Source organism: Carcharhinus amblyrhynchos, unplaced genomic scaffold, assembly GCF_965287045.1.
Source record: "Carcharhinus amblyrhynchos unplaced genomic scaffold, sCarAmb.v2.hapA scaffold_90, whole genome shotgun sequence".
Classification (NCBI taxonomy): Eukaryota; Metazoa; Chordata; class Chondrichthyes; order Carcharhiniformes; family Carcharhinidae; genus Carcharhinus; species Carcharhinus amblyrhynchos.
The window spans coordinates 157,680-178,373 of NW_027649830.1; the positions used below are offsets into that span (position 1 = coordinate 157,680).

General features: G+C 48.6%; 1 protein-coding gene across 6 annotated transcripts in view; it reads left to right on the forward strand.

Annotated features, from left to right (window-relative positions):
- Window positions 1-446: 446 nt before the first annotated feature.
- Window positions 447-20,694, forward strand: part of LOC145338050 (serine/threonine-protein kinase WNK3-like) — a 127,788-nt gene continuing 107,540 nt past the window's right edge. The window contains exons 1-3 of one of the 6 annotated variants that reach the window (XM_080182830.1): window positions 5,125-5,409; window positions 7,809-7,961; window positions 8,034-8,565. In XM_080182830.1, coding sequence (XP_080038956.1) covers window positions 8,056-8,565 — 510 coding nt within the window. In that variant the 5' untranslated portion in view covers window positions 5,125-5,409; window positions 7,809-7,961; window positions 8,034-8,055. Of the gene's footprint in view, window positions 925-2,722; window positions 2,834-5,121; window positions 5,410-7,808; window positions 8,566-20,694 lie in introns of those variants that run through there. The other 5 variants (XM_080182828.1, XM_080182829.1, XM_080182832.1 and 2 more) reach the window with 5 other exon arrangements.

The following is a 20,694-nucleotide window of genomic DNA, read 5'->3' on the forward strand; positions in this document are numbered from 1 at the left end:
CTATCCCCGGGGCAAGCGCACATCGCGTCGTTTCCACTCCCGTCCCCCGTTTCTGTGCAGGCTCAGCAGTCGCGCAGGCGTAGCCGGATCCCCGCCAAGCTGAGCTCGAGCGCACAGGGAAGGCTTTCCAACGATTGAAATAATAAAGGAGGAAAAGCCCATCTGCGTCTCTGACCTGATCCAACCTTCCTCCTCGGCCGGCGCTTTATTCCCCCCTCCCAAAATCAGATAGAAAGCATACAGAACCCTTTTGACCCCCACTTCTCCTCATGTTTGGAGCAGATTGACTTTTTAATGCCTTTTAAATAAGCTTTTGTACCGACCCCCCCCCCCCACCCAGTCCGTTGAGGGGTAACCCAAAAAATCTGTTATTGATGATCAGTAATTCTTGTTTTATTCTTTAAACCCCCTTTTATTCTTTAAATTTGGGGGTTGTGCTGTGGCAGCGTGTTTAATTTCAATAGAAAACCTTCTTACTTTGTTTCCCCCCCAAAAAACTCCAATTTGTTTTACTTCCAATAGAAAACCTTTTTTACTTTGTTTCCCCCGAAAGAAAACTCCAATTTGGTTTACATTCAGTGGAAAAAACCTTTTATTTTGTTCTCCCCCCAAAAAATCCCAATTTGTGTTTTTAAATTTTCAATAGAAAAACCTTTTCCGTTTTGCTTCCCCCCGCAAAAAACTCTAAAATATTTGCTTTTTTATATTCTTGCTTTTGGAGGAAGCCCTCCCTCAAGATGACTGCAAAAAAAGGGGTTTAAAGAGGCCCTTGAAGAGATTGGGGGGGGGGGAAGAAATGTCCCCTTCTTTATTCTTTTGAGTTTTCTCCACCCCGGGGGCTGGTTAAAGAGTAAAGGATGGCTCCCAGCCACAAGTCCTGGGTTGCTATCTCTGCAAGCCCTTTCTTGCTGCGCCTGTCCTTTAGTAAGTATAGAGAAGGTGGGGGCAAACATAAACCTTCCAATTCAAGAAATCATCATCACAACTTCATTAACTTGACATTCCTCCTCTTCCCTCTTGCCTGCCTGCCTGCTGCCGCAGCCTCAAGTGTGTGGGATGTTTGGATCGAGAAGGAAAAATGTCTGTTTGGAAAGCATCTACAGCGGATATCAGCTCTTGACCACCCCTCTCCCCCGGGCTGTCCCACCCCTTTTATCATTTTGTCTGCATGTTGCCTTTCTCTTTTTAAGAAATCTGAGCGTATTTGCTCTTTTTTGCTGTCGCTATCCCATTGTGAATGCATGGGTGTATGTGCATAGATTGGTTTTCGCTGGAAGATGAAATTTTTTAGCATGTTTTGTGGATATGCTGCTAAGGGATAGTGGACACCGATAATGTGTTTATAAGTGCATGTATTTAGCTGGTTATGTATATTTAAGTACATAGTGAATAACATTGCAAAATTTGTGTATGTGTGACTGAAAGTGTTGATAAATGTAGAAATTAGCTCATGATGGACAAAAACAGTTGGTAATATGTTAGATATATTTATGCAAATAGGGGGTAATACGTTTATTTAAGCTGATAGTGGATAACGTGTACACTTAAACTCATAGTGGATAATGCATATAAGGTAGCACAGTGGTCAGCACTGCTGCCAGAGACCCAAGTTCGATTACTGGTTTGGGTCACTCTTTTGAAGTCTATTTTAAAGTTTATTTATTAATGTCATATGTCGACTTAAGTTAACACCGCAATGAAGTTACTGTGAAAATTCCCTAGTCGCCACACTCCATCACCTGTTTGAGTACATTGAGGGAGAATTTATCATGGCTAATGCATCTAACCAGCATGTCGTTTGGACTGTGGGAACACCCAGAGGAAACCCACGCAGACACGGGGAGAACATGCAGTCTCCGTACAGATAGTGACCCAAGCTGGGAATTGAACCTGGATCCCTGGTGCTGTGAGGCAGCTGTGCTAACCACTGTGTATCGTGTCTGTGCGGAGTCTGCACGTTCTCTTGGTGTCTGCGTGGGTTTCCTCCTAGTGCTCCAGTTTTTTTCCCACAGTCTGAAAGACGTGCTGGTTAGGATGCACTGGCCATGCTAAATTCTCCCTCGGCGTACCCGAACAGGTGCCAGAATGTGGCCATTAGGGGATTTTCACAGTAACTTCATTGCAGTGTTAATGTAAGCTACTTGTGACACGAATTAAAAATTTAAGCTCATGGCGGATAATGTATATTTAAGCTCATTGTGGATAATATCTTACGCACTGCAAATTTTGTGTATAATGCATACTTTTATCCTATATATGAACTAAAAACATATTTTATCTACTTAAGCTTATGTATTGAGATACGTGCTGTGTTTGTGGATGTTCTCTGGAATGGAGGGTCAACTTTGCACTGTTTTCTGTTTAAGTGCTTGTACGTCTATTTGTAAATATTTTTGGATAACTTGCAAGAATCTACAGTGAGATAACCTGCCTGTAACATTTCTGTCTGCATTTGCTTTCCTGATGTGCTTTTTGTTTCTCGATTGCAGCCAAGTATTATTTTTGGAAAGGTTTTGGTGGTTTTGTACAGGCAATGTGATTCTGCTTGTGCATTTCAACGTGCCTTTTTTCTAAAAAAAAAACATGCGCAAGGGAAAAACCCAGCGACGCACGAGGATGTGGGATTTAATTTGTTGAATGATTGTTGCAGCCGAGATACTTAGACGCGCGTGCGCATGTGTGTGACTAGCTGGAGTAGACGTTACAAGTTTGGGGACAGGGTTGCTGCGCTCATTTACTCTGGTGGGACTTGCATTTCTGTTCTGAAAGAAATAGCTGTGTCGCAGAGTTGAAAGGGCTGTTTTGCCCCCTACTCCCCACTTCCACCCCACAAGTAGGTGAAAGACTGTCCTCATCGTTTGCTTCCTGTGGTGCAATGGCTTTATAGATTACAAGCTGTGCTCTAGCGTGGCAACTCTGAATGGATGAGCAACAGCTCCTTGTGTGCCCTGTACCCCTTTCTCTGCTTTGGGTGCTGGCTGTTGATCGACTGCCTCTTTAGGTTCAATGACGGGCAGATGAGGGGATTCAGACGTTGAGGTTGGTGTCACTGAATTGACCCAGTGAAATTATCCTAGCCCCCCATTGCTGTTTATTTTCAATGCCAGATCTACGTACAGCTTGGTCTTTCCTGCTTCCCTTACTGATGCTTGTTAGTGGAACTGCTGCTTTTGAGTGAATGGGTTTCTCCTCCAGTGGTGAACATGTTCAGGGAAGCTAGCAGTGACACAAGAAGGTTTGAAAACTGCAGTGTGTAATAGTCACTTTGGAGGGTTTCCCCCTCTTGCATTTGCAGGGGGAAACATGGTGTAATTAATGTCAGTAGTTGGTACGTTGAACATAGGATGTTTCTGAGCGGCATAGTAAGGAAGTAACCTCCAACAGGTGATGGAAGTAATTGTCTGTTTGACAGTTGCTTGTGCTTCTGGTTTGAGTCAGAGGCACTATCAGGATTACAGCAACAGGAGCTGAGACTCCCAGTGCACTGTGGACAGGCTGCAGCGTGGTCCTTGTATAATCCAGCACAAGTCTGCTGCGGCAGTGGGGGGAAGGTCAAGGCAGATCCGGAATGTCGTGTGTGGTATTTGGTGAGGGGGTATCGATGTCTCACAATGTGCCTGCTGATGTTTTGTGTCAGGAGGGGACTGGGGAAGGGAGGGAGGTTGGCGCAAAATCCCTGCTCTGCATCGGATAATTGGCTGGAATCTAAGCTCTGTCTGAGTTATTTGCTAGTTTGGAAAGTGACTTTATATGCAGATGGCATGGTGTTGTGTTGCAAAAACTTTTGTGCTTTTACGTTCTGCAGTTAGTACACCATTCTGTAGATCGGACACGCAAGTGCCGGCTGGCTGTTTGACTGCAGCAGGCATCACAGCTGAGTGGGGCCCTGCTCTACACCACCGATTCCACACGCCCCCCCCCCCAAAATCAGCTGGAGTTGATGCCAGGGAAGTGTAACCCACAACTACCCTCCTTCCCCCGCCAGCCCAGTGGCAGCACCACCTCAGTTCAGAACCCAGCAAAGCCTGTGTTCATTGGTTACATCCATTGGGAAAACTGGGTGCAGTTGTGAATAGTTTATCTTTTGCTTATTGCTTGTCTCCTTCCCTTCCCCCCCCCCAGCCACGATGGGCAGTGGGGGGGTTATCATCTGTGGTGCTCTTTTAGTAGGGAATGTACTTCGCACTCCACTGTCCTTTGCCTCTGCCTCACTGCCTGCCCGCCCGTTCCTCCCTGTCTGCCTACTTGTGCCCGCCTGCCCCTCCTCTCCCCCCTCCGCCCCAGCTGGCCTCCCCCCTCCGCCCCAGCCGGCCTGCCCCCCCCCCCCCCCCCCCCAACTCTTGCTCTCTCTCTCTCTCTCTCTCTCTCTGTGTCTGCCTGCCTGCCTCTCTCTCTCTCTGTCTGTCTGCCCCTTTCTCTCTGTCTGTCTCTCTGCCCCCCCCCGCCCTTTCTGTCTGTCTCTCTCTGTGTGCGTGTGTGTGTCTGTCTCTCTCTCTCTCTGTCTGTCTTCTGTCTGGTGTCCAAGGATGTGCTGATCAGAGGGATTAGCAGGATAACTATGTGGGGTTACAGGAGTAGGGCCTGTTTTGGGATGCTCGGTCAGAAAGTCAAGCAGACTCGATGGGCCAGCTGGCCCTCTTGCAGTGTAGGGGATTGTGTGCCCTTCTACTAGCCAAATGGACCTTGTTTGTGATAGCACAAGTGGGTTCTGCTGCCTGTCCTGTGCCTGCCAGCCCTTTGTAAGGTCACAGAAACTGGGCTATGTGGAGCTGGATCCAGGATTTCTCTCCCCGGTTCAAGACTTTGCTGCCTCAGGCCCGGGTTCACTTGGAAGCTGGGTTGGCCTGTTTTTGCTTTGCCTCACAGCAGGCCAAATTGGCGGGACCTGGAGGCGAGGTCTGACTCATCATCTCCTAGGGGGTTTTCACAGTAACTTCATTGCAGTGTTAATGTAAGCCTTGTGACTAATAAATAAATAAAATAAACTGCTTGGCTCATTGCAGCGCAGTGCGCACGAGCCTGAGAGCTGCCAGGTTGTTGCTCGTCTGCCCAAAGTGGGGTCACCACCTATTTTTAACCCGCCCCTCAGTGCAGGTAAAAGAATCGCCAGGTACGAGGGTGGCTGATGAGGCTCCCCAGGGCATGCAGATTGCAGCAGTAAAAACAGTTTCCAGGTTTGCTGTAGGTTTCTATGCTGAGCCCTGAGAGGTGTCGCTTTGATGCTTGGCTGCTGGCTTTTCGATAGGATAGTGTTTGGCCAATGATGCCTGAGGGGTGTAGTTAAGAAGCTTAAGGGACGTCCTGCTGCCAGAGAGCTTTTGATTACCAAGAGTGCACCAGCCTGTTGAGCAAAGCAAATGAATCATGTGGGTTTGAAGCAATGGTTTTTTGCCTGGTTTGTGTCCATGGGTATGTAATAATAGATGTAATCTGTTCTCTCTCTCTCTCTCCTGTTTTGTCATTTTTTGACCCATTAATCCTTTGACTTCCATTGATTTTTGTTTCTCTCATGCCGCTCCCACCTCCCCAAACCAGTCCCCAAAATCCTCCAACCAGTTTGAGGCCACAATCTCAGTTGCGGTCTCTGAGAAAGAGGTCCAATGTCTCTTTTCTCAATCCCCGACCCTCCAATCCCCTCGCTGATATCTCATGTATTAGTATACAGTGAAAAGTATTGTTTCTTGCATGTTATACAGACAAAGCATACTGTTCATAGAGTACATAGGGGAGAAGAAAAGGAGGGTGCAGAATGTAGTGTTAGAGTCAAAACTAGGGTGTGGAGAGTTTTAAAAGAGTTAGAGTACAGTTTAAAGAGCATAGGATGAGAGGATATAATGGGGACAGCTCGCTGGAAGTTGCCATGCTCAGATGTCACCATGAATTAGGTTGGCAGGGATGACACGACTTGGCACACATTGGGGGTCTGAGGGAAATCTTTGTGTTAGAAGAACAGTCAGACCACCATCCTTATCCAGCTGCTCCTCCATTCGGGATGTGCGCGATCCTGGTGCCAGTGGGATCTGGGGTTATGGTCCAATTATGGGACCTTCCCCTTGCTTCCAGGTTGAATGGCGTCTCATTAGAAGCCAGTGGCTGTCAGATCAGCAACGAAGGATTTGGAAATGGGCAGGGAAATGAGAGAGGAGAAAGAGAGCTAGGGCTGGCCAGATTCGCTGGGCCAAACAATCTCCTTTGCTCTAATTTCTAAGTCAGGCTGTGTAAACCGGAACTCATTTCCTGCCACTGCTGTTTCCCCATAGATGTGCAATTCTTTGAAATGTCAAGCAGTAAAACCGCTTGCTGCTCAAATCATTGCAAACACCTTCTGCCTAGAGTCAAGTCATTTAGAGATTATCTCTGTTGCAGATGTGTTAATTTTAGTACTTAGCAATGAGACTGCGTTCATTCCCTGCCTGTCTCTGCTTCTGCCTCCCATCGCTGCCCTAACTCGATACTGAAATACAGTCAGGATAGCAAGAAACTGTCTTCTAAGCTGGGAAGATGCAAAATTAATTTTTTAAGAAAGGTTTTCTACCTGCGGGACAAATGAAATATAATCTTGGACTGAAATTTCTATTTACCACCTCGCGCCCAGCACTGCTGCCTCAGCGCCAGGGACCTGGGTTCGATTCCCGGCTTGGGTCACTGCCTGTGTGAAGGCTGTACTTTTTCTCCGTTTCCACCAGGTGCTCTGGTTTCCTTTCACTGTCTGAAAGCATGGCCAATGCACCCTAACCAGCACGCCTTTTGGACTGTGGAAGGAAACCGGAGCACAGGGAGAACATGCAATTTGAGCAGCTAACCAAATAATGCAGCTCATGGAGTTTGATTGAAAGCTGTAAGATCCTGAGGCAGTTTCTTGACCGTGTGGATATGGAGAGGATGTTCTCTTTTGGGAGAATCAAAAAGGTTTAATTTATTTATTAGTGTCACAAACAGGCTTACATTAACACTGCAATGAAGTTACTGTGAAGATCCCCCAGTCGCCACACTCTGGCGCCTGTTCGAATACACTGAGGGAGAATTTAGCACAGCCAATGCACCCTAACCAGCACATCTTTCAGACGCTGGGAGGAAACCAGAGCACAGGGAGAACGTGTAGACTCCGCACAGACAGTGACCATCCTGCGCTGAAATCTGTTGTGTTCATAGAGCAGGAAAGGAGATGGTGCAGAATGTAGTGTTACAGTCATAGCTAAGGTGTAGGCAAGATCAACTTAATGCGAGGTAGGTTCATTTAAAAGTCTGATGACAGCAGGGAAGAAGCTGCTCTTGAGTCGGTTGTACGTGACCTCAGACTTTTGTATCTTTTTCCCAGTGGAAGAGAGAACGTCCGGGGTGTGTGGAGCCCTTAATTATGCTGGCTGCTTTTCCCAAGGCAGCAGGAAGTGTAGACAGAGTCAATGGATGGGAGGCTGGTTCGTGTGATGCCCTGGGCTATATTCACGACCCTTTGTCGTTGCTCAATGTTCCCTTTTCAGCCACCTGCCCCTTAGGAGAGGAGGTGATAATATCTGATCAGGTGGAGAGAGGGGGTGGTGGGGGGTGGGGAGTGGCAGGTTGACAGAAGCCAGCAAACTTTAAATAACTTCCTTGTAAAGTCAGTGAGATCCCGATCAGGGCAGCCTGAGTGAGGGCTGACTGTGAAGAAACATGACTAGATCAGTCGATTGTCTTTAACTCTTTTTTGAAGACAGTTTTCGTGCTCTTGTGCTTCCTGTTGAAAGAGTTGCTGGGCCATGTTTCTTTTTCCTGTCCCCTTCTCCCCTCCCGATGTATTTATATTCCCTTTTCTTTTTCTTGAACAGAAAATTTTGTGTCCTATGATTGATCAGCGTATGATTAGAAATCGAAGAGGAAGGATTCTGCACGATTCTGCTCACTTATTGAGATGCCTGCTTGAAAATTACAGCGGGAGCCATTCAGTCATCATGTCCTAAGCTAAATGCAGCGTTTCGAAGGTTGGTTGATCTGAAGAAAGGGAGACAGAGTGTGGGAAGTCTCTCTTTATTTCCTCTGCTTCTCCTCAACAGATTGAGACCCCACACTCGTGAGATGGCCACAGATCCAGGAGAGCCAGCCAACCCAGGGGATTCCAGCAAACTGGGCAGGGTGCCCTCCTGCTCAGGCCAGAGCCCAGCCGGCAATGAGCCCAACCCAATCATGGTGCCTAGCAAGGCGGAGAAGTCTGGTGATGGCAGCCCCCCGAGGCCAGGCAGGAGCGCTGAGAACCATCGCTTTGTGCGGCGGAGCGTGGAAGTGGTGGACCGTGAGCTGGCTGCCCGGCAGCCCACCGCTGCTGCTGACACCCAGCTCTGCCCCAGCATGCCAGAGGGCAGGAGCGAGCCTGGGACGCCGAGGGCTGCCCAGGATTGTGCAAAGGACGCAATGCGGGAGCGGACAGAGAAGGAGAATGAGGAGGAGGCTGAAATGAAGGCAGTCGCCACTTCTCCGGGAGGCCGGTTCTTGAAGTTTGATATTGAGCTTGGGCGAGGGGCCTTCAAGACTGTGTATAAAGGGCTGGATACTGAGACCTGGGTGGAAGTTGCTTGGTGTGAACTGCAGGTTAGTGCACTCTTTCTGCATTTTCTGTTCACACGCGGTAATTACACAACATGGGCTAAGTAGAATCACACTGCACTGTACTGACACAGCACAGGAATAGCCCATATCTAAATCCCAGTCTTTGAGGCAGTTGATTCCGGGTAAGGTGGTGATCGGGATTGGGCAACTGGCCTTTCCTGTTGTGCCAAAGGGCGTTTGACTGGCGACATCGGTCGCATCGATCCCGAAAAGTCAGTCTGTCTCATGTCATGGAGACGGTGGGAAGTAAAGTTTGTAAATGTTCGTGAGCTCCCAGAGCTTGAGCTGGTATCTTGTACGTGAGAGCTGTAAAATCCCGACAGTGCAGAAAGAGGCCATAAAACTCTTCGAGCTTGTGCCAATTCTCTGACAGCGCATCTTACCCAGACCCTCCTCTTCCACCCTATCCCTGTAACCCTATACATAAGAACATAAGAAATAGGAGCAAGAGTAGGCCATCTGGCCCTTCGAGCCTGCCCCGCCATTCAATAAGACCATGGCTGATCTGTCGTGGCTCAGTTCCACATTCCCGCCCTCTCCCCATAACCCTTAATCCCCTCTCTTATCAAAAACCCATCAACCCGCTTCTTAAAAATATTTAGTGAGGTAGCCTCCACCACTTCAACGGGCAGAGAATTCCAGAGATTCACCACCCTTTGAGTGAAGAAGTTCTTCCTCAACTCCGTTCTAAACCACCCCCCCTTTATTTTGAGGCTGTGCCCTCTAGTCCTACTGTCCTTTCTGAGCAGGAAGAGTCTCTCCACCTCTATCCTATCCATCCCATTCATCATTTGATAGTAAACTCACTAGCTTTCGAGGTTGCCCCCTTCGTCAGGTGAATGGAGAGTTCTGGCCTCAGACAGAGCATATAAAGCACAGACAGTTTACAGATTACTGATTAGAATGCAAATCTTTACACCTAACCTGCTGTTCAAGTCTTAAAGTGGCTGACAATGTGTGTGGTAGGAGCACTGATCACAGGTTAAAGAGATGTGTATTGTCTCCAGACAGTACAGTAAGTGAGGTTTTGACATTTTCTTCCTTTGGCCTCATGGTGAACAATCACTGAAACAACTATATGATGATATCAACAAATTCCACCCCACCATCAGACTCACCATGGACTATTCCCCAGAATCAGTTGCATTCTTGGACAGACGCATCTCCATCAAGGATGGTCACCTCAGCACCTCACTGTACTGCAACAATCTCTCAATGCTCCACTTCTCCAGCTTCCACCCTAAACATGTTAAAGAAGCCATCCCCTATGGACAAGCCCTCCGTATACACAGGATTTGCTCAGATGAGGAGGATCATGACAGACACCTCTAGACGCTGAAAGATGCCCTCATAAGAACAGGATATGGCGCTCGACTCAGATCGACAGTTCCGATACACCACAGCGAAAAACCCGCACCAATCTCCTCAGAAGACAAACACAGGACACAGTGGACAAAGTACCCTTCGTCGTCCAGTACTTCCCCGGAGCGGAGAAGCTACGACACTTTCTCTGGAGTCTTCAACGTATCGTTGATGAAGAGGAACATCTCGCCAGGGCCATCCCCACACCCCCACTTCTTGCCTTCAGACAACCACGCAACCTCAAACAGACCATTGTTCGCAGCAAACCACCCAGCCTTCAGGAGAACAGTGACCACAATACCACACAACCCTGCCACAGCAACCTCTGCAAGACATGCTGGATCATCGACATGGATACCATCATCAGACGTGAGAATACCATCCACCAGGTACACGGTAAATACTCTTGCAACTCAGCCAACATTGTCTACCTGATATGTTGCAAGAAAGGATGTCCCGAAGCATGGTACACTGGGGAGACCATGCAGACGCTACGATAACGGATGAATGAACGTTGCTTGACAATCACCAGGCAAGACTGTTCCCTTCCTGTTGGCGAACACTTCAGCGGTCACAGGCATTCAGCCTCTGACCTTTGGGTAAGCATTCTCCAAGGTGGCCTTCACGACACACGACAGCGCAGAGTCGCTGAGCAGAGACTGATAGCCAAGTTCCGCATGCATGAGGACAGTCTCAACAGAGATCTTGGGTTCATGTCGCACTATCTGTAACCCCCGTGACTTGCCTGGGTTTGCAAAACCTCACTTACTGTACTGTCTGGAGACAGTACACATCTCTTTAGCCAGTGATCAGCGCTCCTACCACTCACATTTTTAGCCACTTTAAGACTTGAACAGCAGGTTAGGTGTAAAGATTTGCATTCTAATCAGTAATCTGTAAACTCGCTGTGTTTTATATGCTCTGTCTGAGGCCAGAACACTGCATTCACCTGACGAAGGGGGTAACCTCGAAAGCTAGTGAGTTTACTATCAAATAAATCGATTGGACTTAAACCTGGTGTTGTCAGACTTTTTACTGTGTTTACCCCTGTCCAACGCCGGCATATCCACATCACCCTATACATTTACCATGGCCAATCCACCTAACCAGCACATCTTTGGATAGTGCGAGGAAACTGAGCATATCCCACTCCTTGCCCCGTTTAAACAGGCTAGTGGTGAACACGATCCTGTGGGCTTTTCCCCCAGCGATCAGGCACGGTTTACCGTGGTGTGCTCTGAGACTCAAGTGACGAAGGAGCAGCACTCCGAAAGCTAGTGGCTTTTGCTACCAAATAAACCTGTTGGACTTTAACCTAGTGTTGTGAGGCTTCTTACTGTGCTTACCCCAGTCCAACGCTGGCATCTCCACATTGTGCTCTGTAGTAATTATGGAAAGTTTGGGGTCTGTTTGTGTGATGTGCATTCAACCTTAAGTGTGGAGCTCAGCTTTTGTAGGGAAACCTATATGTGAGCTGGGTCAGATCATTTCACACAAGTAAGCCATAACGCCAAAATCCACTGGTAACCTTAACACGCGACAGACTGGTTTCCAGCAAAATTTATCCTGCAATGAAGTTTCTTTCAATGCCGGAGAGGGATTGTAGTGCCATCTTTCTCATGGGCAGGACAATATAAAACGTGTAAGACTGTGAGGATGGTCATTGAAATATTTCAACTCTGTCTTAAATATACTTACTGACGAGGGAGCCGAGATTAGCGGGATCAGGAGACAGGCAGGAAAGTGGTATTTGAGGCCACAAACATCTGCCGTTATCTTCTTAAAAGGGGCAGCAGGCTGGAGAGGCTGAATGGCTCCTTCCTCTGAATTCCTATGATCTCGCAGGAGGACTACTACTTTTTATTTCTCAGTTGTAACCCTTGAAGCACCCTGATGGTGTGCAAGTTGTTGACACAAACGCAAAAGGTTAGTATAGTCTTCCATTGCTTTGTGATCGCTTGCAGCAGTGTGTTTTGGCTCTCTGACATACATGGCATGTTGACCTTCATCTCGAGGGAAACTGAGCCTTGGAACAAGGATGTCTTCATTCCTGCAGATCCTTGGCGAGACCGCTCCTGGCGTATCGCGTAGTTTTGGCCTCATTACCCGAGGAAGGATCTGCTGGCCATAGGCAGAGTACAAGGGAGGAGGTGAACCAGACCAATCCCTGGGATGGTGGGAGGGACTGTCCTACGAGGGGAGATCGAGAAGACTTGGCCTCCATTCTCTGGAGTTTACAAGAATGGGAAATGCTCCCCAAGCATTGGCCCTCTGACAACATGTTGTTCCCTCAGATCCGATCCCCTGAGGATGCGGCTCTCCCCCAGCGCCGGCCCTCTGAAACAGTCACCATTGGCCAACTCTCCTGCTGTTCTGTATCCTTGCCTGACAAGCAGAGCGCAAGTTACATAGGAACACACAAAATAGAATCAGGATTAGCCATTTTACCCTTTGTGCAGTTCATTATCATTATATATCCCCCCTAACCGAGCTACTTTGGGACACTAAAGGGCAATTTACCATGCTAATCCACCTGACCTGCGCACCTTTAGAATTGTGGATGAAACTGGAGCATCCGGAGGAAACCCACGCAATCAATTTTGAGAATGTGTAAACCCCGCACAGACAGTCACCCGAGGCTGGAATTGAACTCGTGATCCAGAACATAAGAAATAGGAGCACGAGTAGACCATCTAGCACTTTGAGCCTGCCCTGCCATTCAATAAGATCATGGCTGATCTGAAGTGGATCAGCTCCACTTTCCCGCTTTCTCCCCATAACCCTTAATTCCCCTGTCTATCAGAAACCTATCTACCCGTGACTTAAATATATTCAGCGAGGTAGCCTCCACCACTTCAACGGGCAGAGAATTCCAGAGACTCACCACCCTTTGAGTGAAGAAGTTCTTCCTCAACTCCGATCTAAACTGTCTCTCCCTTATCTTGAGGCTGTGCCCTCTAGTCCTGCTATCCTTTCTAAGCAGGAAGAATCTCTCTACCTCTACCCTATCCATCCCCTTCATTATCTTATACGTCTCTATAAGATCCTCCCTCAGCCTTTTAAACTCTAACGAGTACAGACCCAGCCTATTCAGTCTCTCTTCATAGGCTAGCCGCCTCATCTCCGGTATCAGCCTAGTAAACCTCCTCTGCACTCCCTCCAAGGCCAATATATCCTTCCGCAAGCGCGGCTACCAAAACTGTACACAGTACTCCAGCTGCAGCGTTACCAGCATCCTGTACAGTTGCAGCAAGACCTCCCTGCTTTTATATTCTATCCCCCTCGCTATAAAAGGGAATGAAGGCCAACCCTGGTGTTGTGAGGCAGCAGTGCTAACCACTGCACTGTCCATGGCTGAAAATCAAATTCAATACGTTGATTCTTTATAGGGAAGACATTCTTCCTCATATAAAGACACCAAAACTGCACACAGTATTCCAGCTGTGGCCTCATCAATGTCCTGTGCAATTGCAAGAAAATATCCCTATCCCAAACTCCAATCCTGTTGCTATGAAGGCCAACATACCAGTTGCCTTTTTACTGCCTGCAGTGCCTGCTCGCTTCCTTTCAGCGACCGATGCACGAGGGGATTCCAAGATCTCGCTGAGTATCCACCCCTCTCAATTTACACCCATTCAGGTAATAGTCTGCCTTCCTATTATTGCTACCAAAGTGGATAACCTCACATTTATCCACAGGCCCTCACAGTTAGCCTGTCTAAATCATACTGAAGCATCTCTGCATCCTCCTCAGAGCTCACCCTCCCATCCAACTTTGTATCATCTGCAAATCTGGAGATAATACATTCAATTTCCTCTCCTAAGTTATTAATATATAATGTGAGCTGTTGGGGTCCTAGCAGAGATCCCTGCAGTCACAGGATACTAGTCAGTGCTTGCCGATCAGAAAAAGACCCACTTATTCCAACTCTTTGCTTCCTATCAGCAAACCAGCTTTCCATCTGAAGACAGTGCTCACAATCCCATGCGCTGAGTTGAGTGACAGGTTGGCTGTGCTGTGTTGCTGGGTGAGTCATTCACAGACCTGAGCCTCCCCTAGGAGCTGGTTTGTGTGTGACACTGCTTCCCGTTGGGTGGGAGCTATCAAGCCCTACTGGCCGGTCTGCTGCCATTTGCACCACGCCTTCTAAATCTGAATGTTTGGAATGCAGTGTGAGGTTGGAGGGGAATTCCAAAAGCAAGCTGGGGAGCTGACAGTTGGATAGTGTCATGCCATTGCAAGGCGGAATGTGAGCAAGGAATTGCTGATAGATATCCATGATGTTCACTCACCAAACTGGCAGAGTATTTGGCTGATTTTCCTGCTGGCCTCAGTGGAGATGAAGAATCCAGGATGGAGGCGCACAGACTCCAATGAAACCAGCATCTAAGTGAGCCGGACGAAGGATCACCCAGACTCACAACGTTGGCTCTATTCTTTCTCCACAGTCTGAGGTGGCGCAGTGGTTAGCACTGCTGCCTCACAGCACCAGGGACCCAGGTTTCATTCCAGCCTTGGATCACTGTCTGCGTGGAGTCTGCACGTTCTCCCCGTGCCTGTGTGGATTTCCTCCGGGTGCTCCAGTTTCCTCTCACAGACTGAAAGGCGTGCTGGTTAGGTGCATTGGCCATGCTAAATTCTCCCTCAGTGTACCTGAACAGGCTCTGGAGTGTGGCCACTAGGGATTTTCAGTGTAACTTCATTGCAGTGTTAATATAAGCCTACTTGTGATCTGCTGAGATTTTCCAGCATTTTCTGTTTTTGTTGTCTAAGTGAGCTTGCCTTGTAGAAACTGGAGTGAAGTCTAACATGTGCAAGATCTGCCATGTGCACGGGGGTGGGAGGAGAGCTGACTCCTGCACCGGTGCTGGAGGGCAAGGTTTACCCTCTATGTTGGCGCTATTATAGGAATTAAGAGCAGAAGTCAGCAAATTCAGTCCTTTTAGCCTGCTCTGCCATTCAGTCAGATCTCTCCCTGGTTTCAAATCCACCTGCCCACCTGTTCCCCATGTTCTCTTTTTTCATTAGAAATGTATTTATCTCCTCCTTGAAACCGTTCAGACTCCACTGCGCTCTGGGGCAGCGAGTCCCACAAATTCACCACCCTCTGCAAACAGTTCCTCCTCCTCTGTGTTGAATCTACTGCCTCACAACCCATACCTGTGAGCTCTGGTTCCAGATTTCCCCATTTGGACATTTGGTCAATGTTTATTCAATCCCATTTAATATTTTATATACCTGGATCAGACCCCCTTTTGGATTGCGGTTTGTTGTGCTAAGAGCTGTCAGAGAGTGAAACCTGAAGGGTGTGCTATTTAGATTTGTGGCTTTGGAATTGACAGCTTGGTTTAGCAGGAAGGTACCCAGACCTGTCGATGAACATTTGAGACAATCGTGAATGACTGGTCCCACAAGCTGATTTTTATCTCCCTTTGGGTAGGCACAGTAAGAAGTCTCACAACACTAGGTTGAAGTCTAACAGGTTTATTTGGTAGCACGAGCTTTCAGAGCGTTGCTCCTTCATCAGGGGGTCACCATTTTTTGTGGCTCTGCAAGTCACCACCCTTTCGCCTGATGAAGGGGCAACGTTCCAAAAGCTTGTGCTACCAAATAAACCTGTTGGACTTTTACCTGGTCTTGTGAAACTACTTACTGTGCCTATCCCAGTCCAACGCTGGCATCTCCATATTTCGGGTAGTCAGTCCACTCGCTGGAATACTGTCAAAAGTAAGTGTCCTCGGTGAAGTTGAGACTTGCAGAACTGCCAGATTTACTTTGGCAAATGTTTATGGAATCATTTATTTTCGGTGACCCAGGGCGCAGAGAATGGCGATCCAGCCGTATCACAGTGCATGCTATCATGAGACAGGGTTGCAAGCCAAACAGGTTGAGTCTCACCTGATGATAGAGCAGCCCTCTGAAGCCCGTGTTTTCAAATAAACTTGTTGGACTTCAATCGACTGTGCTTCTACCACCTCCTCTGTAAATGCGTCTAAGCACCCACCACTCTGTGAAAAACTTCCCCCCGCCCATCTCCCTTAAACTCTCCCCCTCTCACCTTGAACCTGTGCCCCACACCCCCCCCACCCCCCGTGTAATTGACATTTCCACCCTGGGGGAAAAGCCTCTGACTATTCACCCTGTCTGTGCCTCTCATCATTTTGTAGACCAGGTCCCCCCTCAGCCTCCGTCTTTCCAGTGAAAACAATCCTAGTTTATTCAGCCTCTCCTCATACCCAATACCCTCGAGACCAGACAACATCCTGGTGAACCTTCTTTGCACTCTCTCCAAAACTTACCCATCCTTCTGGTAGTGTGGTGACCAGAACTGCACACAATACTCCAAATTCTTCCCAACCGTGGTTCTATATAGCTGCATCATGATTTCCCAACTCTTGTACTCAATGGAAGAGAGTTCCAAACTCCCAACACCCTGTCTGAATGCGAACTAACCAAGGTTAGGGAAGGAAATCTGCTGTCTTTACCTCGTCTGACCTACATGTGAATCTCGACCCCACACACAGCAATGCGGTCAACTCCTAACTGCCTCCCCTGAAATGGCTCTAGCATGACACTTGGGTCAGTGGGAAATTAGGGATGGGAATAAATGCTGCCTCTCCTACTGGTTCCCATATCCCATGTGCAGGTAAAGGGTTACTGTCTGTGTGCAGTCTGCACATTCTTTTGCGGAGGCGCAGGCAGACGCCTCTCTGGCGGAGGGGCAGACAGACAGATGCCCCTGTCTGGCGGAGGGGCGGGCGGGTGCCTTTCTCTGGTGGAGGGGCACTCGGGCGCCACCCTTGTGCAGGTGCCTCCCCCTCCCCAGCCCCCTTGGTGGGCGTATTTATCTGTCTGGGAGAGAGCTGTCATTCTTTCCACAGCCTTGTTTTTATAGATATTCTTTTTTATAGATGTTCATTTGAAACTTCCTGCTTAGCTGCTCTACATCTTTCATTTAAATTTTGATCCAAGCTTCCTCAGTCTAGACCAATCAACAGCAGCACCTTTTAATGCAGCAACATGTCCTGAGGTGCTTCTCAGGAGTGTGGGCTGTTTGGATGCTGTGAGCTGGGACACCCACTGCCTGCAATAGGACTAGAAGCATTTTCCATCACTTTTGAAAGGGAAATTGGATAAATGTTTGCATGGCAATCAGAGAAATGAAATACCAGATTGGATAGTTCCAGCACAGAACTGGCATGAGAATGATGGGCTGAATGGTATTCCTCCTATTTTATGATATGCTGGTTGAGTTAGGTGAAGCAGGGTGGGGGGTTGGCAGGCATCAATCTAGCTGAATGGCCACTTCGTGGCAGTTCCTCTGGAAAATGCTGAGCTGATTGGCTGATTTCTGTCACCAAGGTTTGAATTGAAATCTGTCAGTGCTGTTTACCACCACTGACCTTTTAATTCCAAAGCTAGTCTTGAGTCACGAGGTGCTCTCGTCTGGTGCAGACTCCTGCCAAGAGAAACGCAAAGACACATTGAGTGGGGAGAACGTTTCACCTCATCCTTTCTGAAAACATTTTAATTTTTTTAATTAAAAGATGGGGACTGTTCCCCGGCGTGTTGTAAATGTAACTGCTTTGCAGTTGATGGTTAGGTTTCACCACTGAGTAATTTGGCCCTCTGCCCCGAGCTGAGACTGTTGGCTCTGCTCCCAACCTGAGGCCTCAAGTCCAGAATCTAGACCAACCCTCCAGTGCAGTCTGAGGGCCCGTCAGCAGGGGCTTTTAACCACGGTGCCATTCACTTCCTTGGGTGGATGTCCCATGTCACTATTGTGACAAGGAGCAACAGGTTTCTGGTCCCCTGGCAAATGTTTATCCCTCAATCCCTCAGCGGTTAACATCGCTGCATCATAGCACCAGGGACCCGTCTCGCTATCTGTGTGGAGTCTGCACGTTCTCCTCATGTCTGCGTGGGTTTCCTCCGGGTGCTCCGGTTTCCTTCCACAGTTTGAAAGACGTGCTGGTTAGGGTGCATTGGCTGTGTTAAATTCTCCCTCAGTGTACCCAGACAGGTGCCGGAGTGTGGCAACTAGGGGATTTTCACAGTAACTTCATTGAAGTGTTATTGTAAGCCTATTTGTGACATTAATAAACTTTAAACTCAACCATTAGAAACAAACTAGCTGTTGTTGATTGATTTTTGCCACATATTCCTGTGTACTTTTTCTTTTCTTTAAGGGCAGGGAGTTAAAAAAGAGTCATCTGACTGGAGCGGCCCAGTTCTATTATTTCCACAACTCCTTGACTGGAAGGGGGCAGCATACGGGGCTACGCACAGAAATAGCTAAACCCAAATTCCAACTGCCCGTTTGTTCCTGGCTACCCCCTTCTGGTCAAGAGTCTTGAATTGATTTCATTTATTATTACCACATGTATTGGGATACTGTGAAAAGTGTTGTTTCTTCTGTGCTATACAGACAAAACATACCATTCGTAGAGTGCATAGGGGTGAAGGAAGGTGGAGGGTGCAGAATGTAAAATTACAGTCATAGCTAGACTGCAGAGAAAGATCAACTTAATGCGTGGTAGGTCCATTCAAAAGTCTGATGGCAGCAGGGAGGAAGCTGTTCTTGAGTCGGTTGGTACGTGACCTCAGACTTTTGCATATATTTCTCAATGGAAGAAGGTGGAAGAGAGAATGTCTGGGGTGTGTGGGGTCCTTGATTATGCTGGCTACTTTTCCGAGGCAGTGGGAAAAGTAGACAGAGTCGTTGCATGGGAGGCTGGTTTGCGTGATGGACTAGGCTTTGTTCACAATCCTCTGTAGTTTCTTGCAATGTCTTCTGCAGACAGATACACACTGTCAGTTGCTGCTTGGGTCTCACGCGAGAAGGATGGTTAACAGTTGAGCAACAGGAATAGGGCTGGTGATGGTGTGCACAGTGGGGAGGGAGAAAATTTGGGGAAGTTAAAAATTGACACAGCAGTAGAACTTGGTGCCTCGAGGTTTTGAACTCCCTCCACTTGGTAAATCTGAGACCATTTGAGAAACGACGACTTGTGTTCGCAAACCATCTTTTGCAACCATAGCCTGCCCCAAAGCCATTGAAGAACTTCAGCGGTGCTGTTGTTGCTATAATATAGAACATAGAACACTACAGCACAAACAGGCCCTTCGGCCCACAAGTTGCGCCGATCACATCATCACCTACCAACCTACAGACCTATCTATAACCCTCAATCTCATTAAACCCCATATACTCATCCAGAAGTCTTTTAAAAGACCCCAGCGAGTTCGCCTCCACCACCACTGACGGCAGCCGATTCCATTCACTCACCACCCTCTGAGTGAAAAACTTACCCCTAACATCACTTCTGAACCTCCCTCCCCGCACCTTAAATCTGTGTCCTCTCGTAGCAACCATTTCAACCCGGGGAAATAGCCTCTGAGAGTCCACCCTATCTATTCCTCTCAACATTTTGTAAACTTCTATCAGGTCGCCTCTCAACCTTCGTCTCTCCAGGGAAAAGAGTCCCAGCTCCCTCAACCTAACTTCATAAGGCATGCCTCCCAGTCCAGGCAACATCCTTGTAAATCTCCTCTGTACCCTTTCAATAGCTTCTACATCTTTCCTATAGTGAGGCGACCAGAACTGCGCACAATACTCTAAATGAGGCCTGACAAGGGTCTTATAAAGTTGCAGCATTACCTCCCGACTCCTAAACTCAATCCCTCGATTAATGAAGGCCAGTACACCATACGCCTTCTTGACTACCTCCTCCACCTGCGAGGCCGATTTAAGAGTCCTGTGGACCCGGACCCCAAGATCCTTCTGCTCCTCAACACTACTCAGACTTCTGCCCTTGATAGTGTACTCGTTCATCCCGTTGGTTCTGCCAAAATGGACGACTACACATTTATCCGCGTTGAAGTCCATCTGCCACTTCTCCGCCCAGTCCTGCATCCTATCTATGTCCTGCTGCAACTTTTGCCATCCTTCCAGATCATCCACAACACCACCGACCTTCGTGTCATCAGCGAACTTACTTACCCATCCCTCCACTTCCTCATCCAGGTCATTTATGAAAATGACAAACAACAAGGGTCCCAGAACAGATCCTTGAGGCACTCCGCTGGTGACTGACCTCCATTCAGAAAAAGCCCCATCCACAACCACTCTCTGCCTTCTGCAGGCAAGCCAGTTCTGGATCCACAAGGCCAAAGGCCCTTGGATCCCATGCCCTCTCACCTTCTCAAGAAGTCTTGCATGGGGGACCTTATCAAACGCCTTGCTGAAGTCCATGTACACTACGTCCACGGCACTTCCTTCGTCAATGTGTTCAGTCACATTATCGAAGAACTCAACTAGGCTTGTAAGGCACGACCTGCCTTAATGTAGGGAATGCGGCAGCCACTTTGCCTCAGTGCCGAGGGAGTGCTGCGTTGTTGATGGGCCAGTGCCGAGGGAGCGCCGCGCTGCCGGCAAACCAGTGCCAAGGGAGCGCCGCGGTGTCAGCGGCCTGGTGCCGAGGGGGCACCGCGCTGTCGGCAGGTCAGTGCCAAGGGGGCGCCGCGCTGTCAGCGGGCCAGTGCCGAGGGAGCACCGCGCTGTCGGCGGGTCGGTGCCGAGGGGGCGCCGCGCTGTCGGCGGGTCGGTGCCGAGGGGGTGCCGCGCTGTCGGCGGGTCGGTGCCGAGGGGGCGCCGCGCTGTCGGCGGGTCGGTGCCGAGGGGGCGCCGCGCTGTCGGCGGGTCGGTGCCGAGGGGGCGCCGCGCTGTCGGCGGGTCGGTGCCGAGGG